Source organism: Physcomitrium patens, chromosome 14 (genome assembly GCF_059467195.1).
Source record: "Physcomitrium patens ecotype Gransden chromosome 14, ASM5946719v1, whole genome shotgun sequence".
NCBI lineage: Eukaryota > Viridiplantae > Streptophyta > Bryopsida > Funariales > Funariaceae > Physcomitrium > Physcomitrium patens.
Genome location: NC_143423.1, coordinates 6,787,402 through 6,801,064, shown reverse-complemented (window position 1 = coordinate 6,801,064; position 13,663 = coordinate 6,787,402). Strand labels below are relative to the sequence as shown.

The 13,663-nt window shown below is 38.4% G+C and overlaps 1 protein-coding gene and 1 long non-coding RNA gene across 3 annotated transcripts; one reads left to right on the top strand and one right to left on the bottom strand.

The window, feature by feature from the left end:
* Positions 1-497: 497 nt before the first annotated feature.
* LOC149987822 (uncharacterized) lies at positions 498-1,969 on the bottom strand. The gene is made up of 3 exons (XR_016506288.1): positions 1,550-1,969; positions 1,148-1,307; positions 498-985 (listed from the first exon to the last, which is right to left on the bottom strand). It is a non-coding gene; the product is annotated as an uncharacterized LOC149987822 (long non-coding RNA).
* A 1,370-nt stretch (positions 1,970-3,339) lies between these two features.
* Positions 3,340-10,561, top strand: LOC112291742 (uncharacterized). Of its 2 annotated transcripts, none has more exons than XM_024539582.3 (18): positions 3,340-3,819; positions 4,493-4,639; positions 4,871-4,990; positions 5,117-5,179; positions 5,594-5,701; positions 6,646-6,723; positions 7,026-7,118; positions 7,256-7,342; positions 7,718-7,819; positions 7,959-8,078; positions 8,323-8,385; positions 8,627-8,769; positions 9,023-9,104; positions 9,233-9,291; positions 9,443-9,482; positions 9,689-9,786; positions 9,952-10,021; positions 10,138-10,561. In XM_024539582.3, exons 1-18 carry the CDS (start codon positions 3,520-3,522, stop codon positions 10,210-10,212), a joined length of 1,848 nt encoding a protein of 615 aa, XP_024395350.1. In that variant the 5' UTR covers positions 3,340-3,519; the 3' UTR covers positions 10,213-10,561. The 2 variants fall into 2 exon arrangements, with proteins under 2 accessions (XP_024395350.1, XP_024395349.1); XM_024539581.3 differs by having other exon boundaries at positions 3,380-3,819; positions 4,490-4,639.
* Positions 10,562-13,663: the final 3,102 nt, after the last annotated feature.

Genomic DNA, 13,663 nt, shown 5'->3' with positions numbered 1-13,663 from the left:
AAGTATCTTCACTATTGGTAAAATTATAACATTACTCATATTGTTGCTGTAACACGCTTGCTTTGGGTTTTCAAGATGTCTTCAATGAAGTTAATAACTTTTTTTCACTCATAAGAATGATGTTGGGTAAATATTTTCATATACAAATGCAATAACATACTATTTGTTTCAAAGGTGCTTTTAAAGGCTTTAATGATATTTAAAATCCAAACATATTTATTCACGAGTAGTAATACAAAATTGTAGCTGTAAATGATTCCACATCCAAAAAAAAAAAAATTTAATTAAAATTTTAAAAATCACGTTGTTCTGACTGAAAATATCACAAAATCTGTTGTTTTCTTCTTCTTTTGATCTATTTGTAAACATAAAAAAAGACGTCTCTGTCCACCTCGCAAGCCTTGTTGCATTGAATGCATTCCTCAATTAAAATCAAGTCAAAAACATTGATAACAAGGAAAAAACAAACTAAATCAAGTTTAAAAAATGTAAAAAAATAAATAATTGGGAATGAAATTTCGAAATGAACAGTTAAGAACATCCTTTTACAACAAATCCACCGATATTGCAATTGCACTTGAAACGGGTTCTTTTCTAAAACTGACTGTGAAGTAACAACTAGTAACTAAACCTTGTTATTGTTCCCTGTTCTGATGTGTTTAAACCATGAAGCTCTACTGCTGTGATACTGCGTTTGCTTTGAGGTGGACAAAGCAGCAGGTCTGGCGATGGCGGGGCTAGCCGAGCTGAACCTGTCCAGATCCACGTGAAACTCCACTTCCTGGCGGGTCTGTGTCCTGGGCATTGCCGCCACTCTTGCGCCCAGAATTTGTCGCCATTTGGACAGCGTCGTAGACGAGTCCACCACACTCTCAGACCTCTCTCGCTTTGATTTCTAGCTCCGCAGATCGGGTACAGCGTCTGATGTTCCCATTGCCGTTTTGATCGCCGTGACGAGCGGCGTGTTCGACTTATTCTTCTTCACCTGCGCCACAAGACACCGCGGATGTATTCATATTCACGCGACTTCAAGTCTTGGAACTAGTTGGTGCGCTAGTTGTTGTCCTTCCTTCAATTCTGTGCCAAGTGTGTCGTAGTCTAAATGGTGTGTCAGCGGTTGAATCAAGAGGGATAAATGAGTAAGTACCTGTCCAATGCAGGCAACGACTGGCGACGTGGGGTCATTGCAGCTATCGACGTCAGTAGCTCCGTCGAGGAAGGAAGTGCGCAGGGAGTGAGTTCAGAGGTTGCACTGTCGATGCTCCTTGTTTCTGAGCTCCCGTTGTCGCCATATCTGGGTGCACAATCTGCAAATCACACCGTGGACATCTCATATCACCATGACCGTCATAACTACAAATTGAATCGAGCCTCGTTCAGTCTGCAAGAATCCAACTTCTTCGACTCAACACTGGGCTAGTCTGCAATCACTAGGAGATTAGTTTTCTCTCTAAGTCACACGCCATTATTCCGAAGAAATTGACTGTTGCAAAGGCGCTCGAAACTTCAGCTCAAGTTCCCAAAACCTCAACGAAGGAGGATAGCTAACCAAATTAGTGGCACCAGCTCGGAATCATGCAAGCATGTGCGCACCCCCACTGAAGCAGTTCACCGTGTCTATCCTCCTGCAACTTCAAACACCCCACCTGCAGCGGAAGCCTTTACATTCCTAACGTCTGTCCAAGAACCCAAGTCTCTGCTGTCGTGGGAAGTCCTCGGCTGCTCCATGGCATCCTCGGTCCAGTCACGGTGACGATGATCCACCGTCTCATCGGGCAACACGCACAAGATGTTCCACAGCCCCAACCTGGTCATGATATCCACAGTTCTCCTCCCTAGAACCGAATCCACACCCATGCGACCCTGTTCTAAGAGTGCCGAATTTCGAGAATGGTTTAGTATCTAGCCTGGCAAGCCAACACGCCCTGTGTAGCTAAGCGATTGCGTTTGACCAGACAATCACACCAGAGGGGCAACTCCCCGCCCTAGGGCCGATTCGTATTCCTCAGGAACGGCCATCGTAGCACGGGCATCCAGTGGAGTGTCCAATGCGACCATGCAACCCTCATCTTGATTCCGGAGATCCGAATCGGGTCAACAACACGAAAGGCATTCGCAAGGAGCCAGATGATAATCTCCGAGACCGCGCACGACGCAGCCTTCGAGACGTCGTCCACCGACTCTACCTCCTCTAGTGACCGGCACAGCCTGGATTCCTCACCGTGTGGCGCTTTGTCCCATGTCGGTTGCCACGAGGACCCAGTGACCTTCACGGTAACCGTCGACGGATCACTCTCCAGCTACCCCAGTGTCTTCACAGCCCCGAGGCAATTAATGGCTTCAGTGGGATTCTCTTCATAATGAGGGATGGAATTGTAGGAGGATAGGGTAGAGAACGACTTTTGGGTATTTTATACCAACTTATTTAGTTCTCTATGTGGTCGGTTTTTTGAAAGATGTGATTTTTTGTTGGGAATGAGGATCAAGTTCATCTTTTGAGGAATGCTTTGGTTCTAGCCATAGACCAAGGTTCACCAAAATAATTTGATCCCTGTATCTTAAGTCTCTCTAGCTTAATGTCTGTATGTGCAATGTGCAAGGTCCATGTTTACAAAAGTAAACTTAAATGGTTTTGTTGGTGCTTCTACATAATGTATGCATGTATGTATTTATGATAATTGAACAACAGAAATAATTGAAAATAACTCATTATTAATGGACTTATCAGGAATCATCAATAAATAACTTATTTTCTTATTAAAAATAGCTCTTGTAATGTGAAAGTGTAATTATTAATTATTATGGTCGTCATTGAGAATATGTTTTGTTTTTTTTAATTCATTTATTAGACAAAAAGTTGATTTTTCTTGTAGTAAAATGTCATGGTTGATAGTACAATTCAAAATTTCAATAAAAAGTCCAGAGAAATCTCTTTAGAAAAAAAAAAAAACTTTAATTCTTTTACACAAATGAAGCCATCTTTTGAGATTTTTATTTTTATTTTTATTTTTTTCAACATAATTTGGTTGTGTGGACAGTCAGGAAACGTTAAGGATGGGTGAACAAACGGATGAACACCACACATTACAACGAAAACACGGTGTCCATGAATGGATGTTTCTCAATCCTACCCCCCCTCCCCACCACTCTATGGCCAAAGCAAGCAACTGCACCTCCGGAAGGACGCGCAGTCGTAGGTCCCGCCACTAGTTGCCGAGAATTAAGAGGATTGGAAATGCAGAGGGTGGTAGAAACGGGATTCAGGACGAACGACGACGACGACGACGGCGAACAAGGACGAAGAAGAAGGGCTGCAAAGCAGTGAGCGCGAGAGAGCAAGGCAAGGCTAGGCAAGGCAAATCGAGGCTAGGTAAGGCAAATCAAGGCCAAGCAAGGCCAAGCAGAGCAAGGTAAGGCAAAGCAAGCAAAGCAAAGGCCAGCAGCAGCATAGTGAAGGAGGAGGAGCGAAACTCTGAAGTGAGGGAGGGGAGGGGGAGGGAGCCACAGTTAGGGCTCAGGATGGCCACGGCGTTGGCGGCCACCATGGACAACGGCTCGCTGGTGCTGGATTCTGCATTCTTGGCCAACGGAGGGGTCGATGACATGGCCGAGACTTTACAGAACGGAGGTGGTGGTGTCTCTGATGATGCCGGTGTTGTGGCGGACGAGGGCGGAGGTGACAAGGGCCATGTCGCCGAGGAGAAGAAAGCCAAAGAGGCTGAGCGGAGACGCAGGAGACGGAGCAAGAAAAAGAAAGGAGGCAAGAAGGAATCAGCACCGACGGCGGATCGTTCCGAGGACGGCGAGAATGCTGATGAGGTGATCTGTTTTTTCGTCTATTTGGTGTGTGTAGGGAATAATGTTCTTGCTGATGTTTGGTTTCTTTGCCGCTGCTCGTGCTCTGGGACTACCGATGAAGGCAGATATGTTTTTGTTTGTTTGTTTGTTTGTTTCCTGTCTCATTAGGGTGCAAGACGGTGTGAATTGCGTCTTAATTAAAGCATAGTAACGCGGGGGATTTTTTTTTTGTTTTATTAGAGTGTTTGCCGATTCGGGCGGGTCCAATTCAATCATGGTGCGGGATTCCTTATCCGCATGACAATCCGTGATGATGGGCATGGTGTGTGTGTGTTGCCTAGCAATAAAATAAAGCTGTTTTCAGTTGGAACTTTAGGTCTGTCTTTCAATTTGTATAGTTGATCAATTGAGCTATCATGAGTTGGAGGAGTTGCAGCTCAACTGAATTATTTGAAAGAAACCCTAATAGACTGATCACTTGCGGAGTAGTCACAATTCGAAAAAGCTTTCCCGGAATATATATATATATATATATATATATTTCTTTTACTTTCTGTCTTCTCATCGTTCTTAACCTAGTCCTTTTAAGCGTCTACTAGCCATCCTTTTCCACGTAAATCGACCCTGTACCATGAATTTGCACACTACTAGGTTTAAAGTTGAGATAATGTGCGATTATTCTCTGTGGCAGCAGCCAGAAGACAAAGTGGTGGTGGAATACGTATCGGACAAGCCTGCCCTCGAAGATGCAGATGGCAACATAGATCCCGCTATCCAAGATTTTCTAAGGGTTTTTGAAAAATTTGCAATACCAGAAGAGATGTTCCTCGAAACAACGAAGGTATCTATTCATTTCGCATGAACGATCTTTCACATCTCCCTCTTCTTATGGTTCAACAGCTTCTCTCATCAACAATGGAATTGTTTGACTTATTGAAGATAGTACTTTAAGTTTAGATGAAGTAGATATTTTGTTGATTCAGTCTTTCTCCTGGGCGAGCTTGAATAACTCATATCCTTATTCTTGGTCCGAAGCTTCTCATATGGTGCTCATAATTTTTTTGCAAAGCAGAACACCGAGCCAGAGGCTGTTCAAGCGGATGAACCAAAAAAGAAAGGGAGTGATTCAGATGAATCAGACGAGGATGACGAGAAGGATAAAGATAAGGGTTTATCAAACAAAAAGAAGAAGGTAAGATATTTGTGTATTATATCGCTTATGAATACCGCGTTTCCCATGTTAAATGAAACTTAACCCTGTATCCACTTACTTCATGTGTACGTTCTCATCGTGGTTGGATTTGACTTTCCTGGACAGCTGCAACGAAGGATGAAGATTGCAGAACTCAAGCAACAATGCATGAAGCCTGATGTTGTCGAGGTAAACATTTTGACTTTTCTATTAGTGGAGGAAATCGAGGCTTTTCAGTTAGTGGTTTTTTATTGAATACTTTTTATATAGATTTTTAAAGAAAGTATGCATATGTAAACTACGTGCCTCGAATTTCACGAGGTAATGCAAGAGTGTTTGCCAGTCAAGCATTTTCTTTTTCAGTTGGTTGTTTTGTTGGTTGGCACTGCATGTCGTATTTGTTAACTCCTGGTTCCTAGATCTGGATCTGTTAACGCATTTGATATTCGTTATTATAGGTTCGATTTTTTTATTTTTTTATTTTATTTTATTATTATTATTATTATTATTATTATTATTTTTCCTTCAGAAATCACGCTTTCTTGATGAGGTTGTTCATCTCCTAACAACCGTTTTTGCTGTTTTTTTTTTTGTTCGGTATAGGTTTGGGATGCAACAGCAGCAGATCCACGCCTTCTTGTGTTTCTGAAAGGGTATCGCAACACAGTTCCAGTTCCAAGACATTGGTGTCAGAAGCGAAAGTTTCTACAGGTTGATAACACTGCTCCTGAACCTTATGTATTAGGAAACTGACGTTCCATGTCCCTTGGAACTGTTTGGAGAGGTCCAGAGAGCACAAAAAGCCCGTATCTGGGTGGTTGTACGTAGAGAAGTTTACAGACAGCGAGCTGCCATTGCCTCTTATTTGGTACATGTGGTTCCTGCAGGATGCGGTTCATCACCATGTCTGAATAGTGGACGAAAGAATGGTATGTGGGTGGCTGTGGAGGAGAGCCTCCTGTTATGACTGACTTTTTTACATTTTTATATTTTTTTATATATATATCGAGTCAATTGTATTTGTTGAGTCGTATGCTACCCGTCACCTGAAGTCTTGAACTTCCTGACAGCTAATGTATGTAAGTGACATGAAATACATGCTTACAAACCTGCGTCATTGTGTTAAAACATTTCATAAGTGGGTAGAATTTGTCTATTCAATTTCAATCAACCTATACATGAAAGTTAAGTTAGTCATTCTACAGTGGAGCCATTTACCCGTAGTATCAAGTGCATTACCTACTAATGTCTAAACAATTCAAGTCCTTTTAGGTTGCCAGAGGTTCTTCTCTTTTTTCACGTCAGTTGCCTGAATGGATTTCATGATTCTCATTCTGGGCATTAGGTACAATTTTCTGGGCTTGCACCTCTTTTCATGTCGAGATTTGTAGCATTTGTGAACAATTGAAGGGAGATGCGAATGTCAATTTCCCTGAAAAATATAGGTGTGAATTAAAAAGTGTTGTACGATGAATGAATGTGATGTATTTATTGAAATGTCGTAGGTATCTAATATGTGCTTGGTGATGTTTTGAGTGCTTATTTTCCACTTATGTACACATGTCGCAGACATCACACCACAGAATTTGTCCTGGTGGACCATTTTGATTCAGATTTTGATTCGGGACTTGTTCTGATGGTGATTTTGTTTTCAGGGGAAGCGTGGTATAGAGAAGCAGCCCTTTCAGCTTCCCGATTTTATTGCAGCAACTGGTATTGAAAAAATAAGACAGGTGAGAAGAATCGTGTATAGGTTAACGTTATTACACTATTCGTTGAATATTGCCTCTCTTTCACGTTTGCAGTACTGGGTCATGCTAGAGGGTAGCGTACTTGAAAGCTTTGTTGGTATTGATAAGATGTTTCTGCCAGGGTTCTGACTCCAGCAATTAGGAGATTCAACTTTTTTTGATGACTTTTGATTCAAATTTAGTGTCTATATTTGGAAATTCAATCTGGACTCAGCATCTTTAGACATAACGGCCCTACTTTGTGTTATGCCATGTATTTAATATTTTATCTTATGGGCTATCAGGCTTATATTGAAAAGGAAGACAGCAAGAAGCTTAAGCAAAAGCAGAGGGAAAAGATGCAGCCAAAGATGGGGAAGATGGACATAGATTATCAGGTAATGTGCTTAAGCTTTCGGAATTGATGTGGAAATGGGATGGCTCTTGTTTGGTGCATTCGTCCTTTACATCAAAGTAGAGTATATCCAGAGAGTCGAAGTAGTTGGTGTTTAAGTTTATGTCCTGTACTTTGCAGGTGCTTCATGATGCCTTCTTCAAGTATCAAACGAAACCCAAACTCACTCATCATGGCGATCTTTATCACGAGGGAAAAGAATTCGAGGTACTTTTCCTCACATATAGCCATGAGTCTTTTCGTACGATCATATGTGATTGTAGTGTCCTGCATCTCAAGAACATTATAGGAAAATTAATGATAATTTCAAGCAGAGGTAAACCTCTGTGATTGGAGGACTTGTTGAAGAAATAGTTTGAAGAATGATGAGTTCATGCCTGCCGTTGTGCTTTAGGGTATTGCTGCATCTAACTTTTTGGAACGTGTTGCTGGTCTGGGACTGAACTTCATTTAAGGAAGCAGTGTATAATGGTTTCCTAGTTTTAGGATGAGCTAGTTTTAAGTTCTCTAATTGTGAGAACCACTCTAACGTTCCAGCTCTAAGTTTCAGGCTTGTATCGGTTGATTCTCTTTTCTACTTAGGTCAAATTAAGGGAGATGAAACCTGGCCAGCTATCCCAGGAACTTAAGGAAGCTCTTGGCATGCCAGATGGTGCGCCTCCCCCTTGGCTTATCAACATGCAGGTGCGTGGCTTTGCTTAAATTTCTTGTGCTTTAAGGAAGCATGTCTGTTTCTTTTGAGTCGTCATTATATCTCTAACCTTGACGTTTGTAATACGTCTGAAATGCAAATCTTAGTTTTTATTCCTCTGTTTTACTGCAGAGATATGGGCCTCCTCCATCTTATCCCCACCTTAAGATTCCTGGATTGAATGCACCAATACCAGAGGGTGCTTCTTTTGGCTATCATGCAGGAGGCTGGGGCAAGCCCCCTGTTGATGAGGTGCCTGTCTTTCCATCTCATTAAATCGATGCTTACAGTGACTATCAATATTGTCTTTAGTAATGCTTATGATCACCGACATTGTTTGTTTTTTCAAATTGTCTGTTTCTGACTGCTTCGATTGATGTTTACACAATGACTTGTTGAGTCTGGTTGGCAATACAGTTGTGTTATAGATTTTCATCTATTTCTATACGCTGAAATTGGGATCTTGTTTAACCAATTAGTATCTGTGGGGCTGCAGTATGGGCGACCCTTGTATGGAGATGTATTTGGTGTTCAGCACGTGGAGCTTGATACCTTTGAGGTATATTGCTTACCAGTCTTCTGGCTGTGAATGATTTAAATGTTTGTGCACAAGTTACTGCTCGTGACCAAATGCAAGAAGTTAGTATATTCTTTTCGCTTATCTAAGCATAGATGCTGGTGTGTGTTCACGGGACGTCTTCATTATGTATTAGCTTTCTAATCACTGGCTTCAGTTCTAAGCATGTTGTAATAAAAAAAATCTCTCAACAGTGTCTAATCTTGTCTTGAATGTTCTCTAGGATGAACCAGTCGACCGTACGAAACATTGGGGTGACCTTGAGGAGGAAGAGGAGGAGGAAGAAGAGGACGAAGAGGACGAAGATGCCGAGCTTGGGGAAGACGAAATGGCCGATGGTGTGTCTTCCGTTGACACTATTTCAACGTACGTGTGCATTACCTTTCAATCGCAGTGCTTTTTGTCTGAGTAGTGAACGTGTAATACTCCAGTTTCGACGTATTGTGGCCCACTGAGTTGCATGCTTCTTGTCTCTCCATCTTCATCTATGTTTCATGCCGTTATTCTTTTGTTTTTTGTGTATTAAAATGTTAGCTGTTTGAAATATCACTAGATTGTTACGCTTAATCCAATTTTACTGCAAGGGTTTCTCACTAATCTATCCTCTTGTTTTGAGTAGTACACCAACTGGTGTGGAGACGCCAGACGTTATTGACCTTCGGAAGGCTCAAAGAAAAGAACCTGAGAAGCAGCTATACCAGGTAAATAGTATGGACTGCAGGATTCGTCACTTCGTGTAGGTTATGACAATGAAAGTTTTGACCTTGATTACAAACGTCGGTTTGTCACACTGATATGGAGATTACTTACGTTGATTCTGCTGTACCAGGTTCTGGAGGAGAAAGAGGAGCGTGCTCAAGGAGGAACTATTTTGGGAACTAGTCATACGTATGTACCTGATTTAATTGCTGCGTCTTTTATTTTTATTTTTATTTTTATTTTTTATTTTTTATGTGCAAGCATTCCTCATTAGTAGTGTTTTTCAGAATAGGATTTTATAAGTGTTGGATTATGATCTTAAGTGGGTTTGGTGATTCAGATACGTATTGCCATCTGGTGACAAGGCAGCAGCTAAAAAGGTATACATTCACTATGCTTTTCTTATCCATCTTGGTGTTGTGTATTCTCAGCAAAAGAATAGTCACTTCGTCATACTTTCATGGTTCTTCCTTTGTGGAGAAGATCCTTGTGACATCTTTATCTGTTTTATGTTGTGTGATATCATTTGTTGCTGTTCAATCATTAGGGGCGCTGCATTAAAGTGTTTTGGCTCTTGATGTTTTAGGGTATCGATCTACTGAAGAGCCAAAGAACAGATAAAGTTGATATCACTCTCCGACCTGAGGAGTTGGAAGGTCTTGATGATGTAGCCCTCGCAGCCAAGTACGGAATTGAAATGCTTGACTCTTGTTTTTTTTTAACTTAAGTTGCATTGGATTGTTTCTTGGTAGCATGAATCACCCTAGTGGTAGCCAATTGTCGTCGTGATAATTTTATTTGCTTCATTCTACACGGAGTTGACAAGTGTTGAGGTTGTATGGGGTGTAGGTATGAGGAGGCTAGTCATGAAGCCACAATGGCCCAAGGAAGGGAAGATTTCAGTGATTTGGTTGCTGAGGTATATCCTTTGCACAAACATATCTTCTGTATCCTGTTATGATTTGTCGTATGTTTCTCTTGAATAAATCCCTAGACCTTATAAATCTGGAACTTATGCTATTATTCTGGCCTCAGGTGGAGAAGAAGCGGAAACGCAAGGCACAAGAGAAGGATGGTAAAGTTAAGAAGCAGAAGGATTTCAAGTTCTAGACCTGCAAGGACATCAAGGATTTTCTCAATTTTGATTTTGGCGGACTTTCATTAGGCTCTTGGAGAGCACTACCTAGATTCTGGACTTTCCCAATAGTTCCGTCATACTTGAGTTTGAGTCATCCAAAGGCTTGAGAGACCCTTTGTAAACCACAGCTTTTTCCTCTTGAATATGAAGAGGGTGAGCTCAAATGATTTACATTGGAATGAAGATACAGACAGACAAGGTGATCCATTTTGAGTTGCAATCGTATGCTGGCTGTGAATTCTGCTCTCTGAAGGATATAGTACCTATTGTATACGGATTCCCTTAAAAATTTATTAAAGCTCATTGTTTTTCTTTCCCAAAGTCGTTGTTTTTGACTTGGGTGGATCTCTGTATTTGTTACTGATAGTTCCCAAATTTTTTAAAATTGTTCACTCCACTTCAAAAAAAAAAAAAAATGCTCTATTTGTAATCATTTTTTATGGCAATTCCTCATACCAACATATCTCACTTTTAAGACTATCAAAGTTGGTATGCATGAAGCTTTGAAGTTCACAATTAGTTTTCCCAATTTTCAAATCTAGTGTGAGATAGATTAATCACTTAGTTACAGAGTTCATTGAGTGTTTAAACTCCTGAATTAATTTCTTTTTAAATGTATAATAATTGGATGGCAATTATACAACAATTATATGAATACCAAAATAATATTATTAATCCATATGAAATTAATCAATGGATCTCAATGGATTATATTTCATTATTACAAACTTAGAGGTTATTATATCTTTGCATTATTAGCTTGTAGATGTTGTTTTGGTTTGAAAATAATATGCATAAATACATGACTTCAACAAGTTAAGTAGATTTGAAATTCAAGCAATAATTTCTATTCATGACATATTTATGCCTTATCTAAAATAATATAACATTGTAATTGAGAACTAGCTTAATGTTTGTTTGATTGAATTGTGTTACAAAAATGAAACTCCATTCATGCTACAAATATGAATGTGTTAAGGGAGGCATCACTTTGTAGAACTTATTATAGGTTGGACAAGTCCTAGCTTGTAGTACAAATAATATGGTATTATTCAATACTTCTCTTCTGGAAGTGAGACTTAGTTCTCTATTAAAACAAGACCTAACATATATCTAAAAACTAAAAACTTATCTCTAGAAAGAGGTTGCATGAAGATATCTACCGCCATTTGTTCCATGGAACAATATTCCAATCCAATCTGTCATTTCTCCATATATTGTCTAATAAAATGATGTTCTGTATTCCAATGCTTTGTACAAATATGGTATGCTGGATTCTTAACAATAACAATATCATTTTGGTTATCCTTATAAATGAAGATCTTCTTTGGCTTAGAAATGTCATAAATTCCAAATACTTTACAAAGCCACAAAATCTCTCTTATTGTAACATCCAAAGCTGCATACTTTGTTTTTGTTGACAAAATGGAAACTAATGATTGCTTCTTACTTGACCAAGTAATAATTACGCTACCTAATATAAATGCATAACTACCTATTAAACAATGCATCTCAACACAACTTCTTCCATCTACATCATTATAATCCACAAGTTGCAAAATTGCATGCTTATCTTTGTATTGCAATATCAAATATCTTATTCTTTACAAGTAACAAAATATTTGCTTGATCCCTTGTCAATGCAAAACATATGGATGTACCATGTATTAAGTAAAGTATTGACAAGAAAATGCAATATCATACCTTATACCATTTGCAAGGTATAATAATAAATCTAAAGCTTTCTAATAAAGCTTTACATCTTTTGCATCCAAAAGATTGTCACTCTTATACTTAATGAGATGACCTTATACCATTGGTGTGGCAACTATCTTTGCATCTTTGATTCCAAATTCTTTCAACTTTTAAGAAATGTATTTAATTTGGCTCAAAATAATAGTACCATTCTTCTTATTTTACAAGAAATCAATCTAAAGGAAATAACTTAGTTCACTGAGGTCTTTTATCTTGTAATACTCTTATAATTCATTCTTGCATTTCACAATGATCTCAAAGTTCTTGCTACCAATCAACACATCATTGATATAAGTAATTAGTATAAGAAATAATCCATCAATGTATATTGTATACAAATAAGGATTTTATTCTAAGTGCTTTCAACAAAGATTTAATAAAGATCCATCTAAACTCTTGTTCTATCTAAGTCCAAATTGTTCAATGAAACCACCATTATCAAGCTTCTTTTTAAAATATCCATTTTGAATCTACGGCTTTCTTGCCATTTGGTAAAAATGAAAACTTTCATGTACCATGATCTTTCAAAGAATCAAGTTCTTCTTGCATATCATGCTCCATTTCTTGCAAATATGTGAGCTCATAGCTTCTTCAACAATTTTTGGTTCTACATGTTTATCAATATAAACATCATCATCTATTTGAATTGGCACATCTCGTTGAAAAAAATTGTTATTATTTTTCAAAGGCATGCAATGCATCCTACTTCCACTTATGATATTTATTAAGTCAATTTCATCTATATAACAACATTTAGGTAGTAGAATTTGAATAATTACATCTACTTCTAATTTATAGAATTCTATTACTTTTGCTAGTATAGAATTTGCTTTTTTGTCAACCGTTTTTCTACCAAATCCACCATATACATGTGATCTCAAGGCTTGAGATTTGGATATTTCTAGCTCACTTGGATGTTGAAGATCAAACAAATTAAGCTTATTTCTATGATCCTTATCTTCTCCATTTTTCTCTTAAGGAGTTGGTGGTTCACCAAGTAACTCATCCTTGTCATGAAAGAAAATCACATCTTAACTAAGAATCATCTTCTTCTTAGGTAGAAAAAACTCATATCCTTTTTCTACATGTAAATATTTGACAATAAATACCCTCATTTGCCTTTGCATCAAAATTTTAATGTCTTTCTTTTGGTATGTAATATTAAACAAGATAACCAAAATAATGAACTTATTAAACGAAAGATTTCTTACTATAAAAAGCTTTATGTGGTATCGTACTACTAAGTCTTGCAAGTGGAGGGCAATTGCAAGTCTAAGTCAAAAACTTGGCAACAAATGCCTAATACTAATAGTTTAGCTTGACATTGTCTAGAAGTATTTGTATTCCTTCAAAGATAATTTGCATCATATGTTTTGTAATGCCAAGAATCTCATGTGTATATACAAAAGTAATTGTGCCAAATACCTTCAGCCTTGAATTGACAACCAAACTTATTATATAAGAATTCAATGTCTTAATTAATGAAAGATTTTTTTTTTTTTTTTTTTTTTTTTTTTTTTTATCAATCCGCATAAGTAATTATTTGATGCCACCAAAACTAAATATATCAAAATAACCAAGATTAAACACTATTACATCTAATATACTACTATCATATTTATATTTGTGTAGAAAAGCCTGCCTATAGGCCTTATCAATAATGTACAA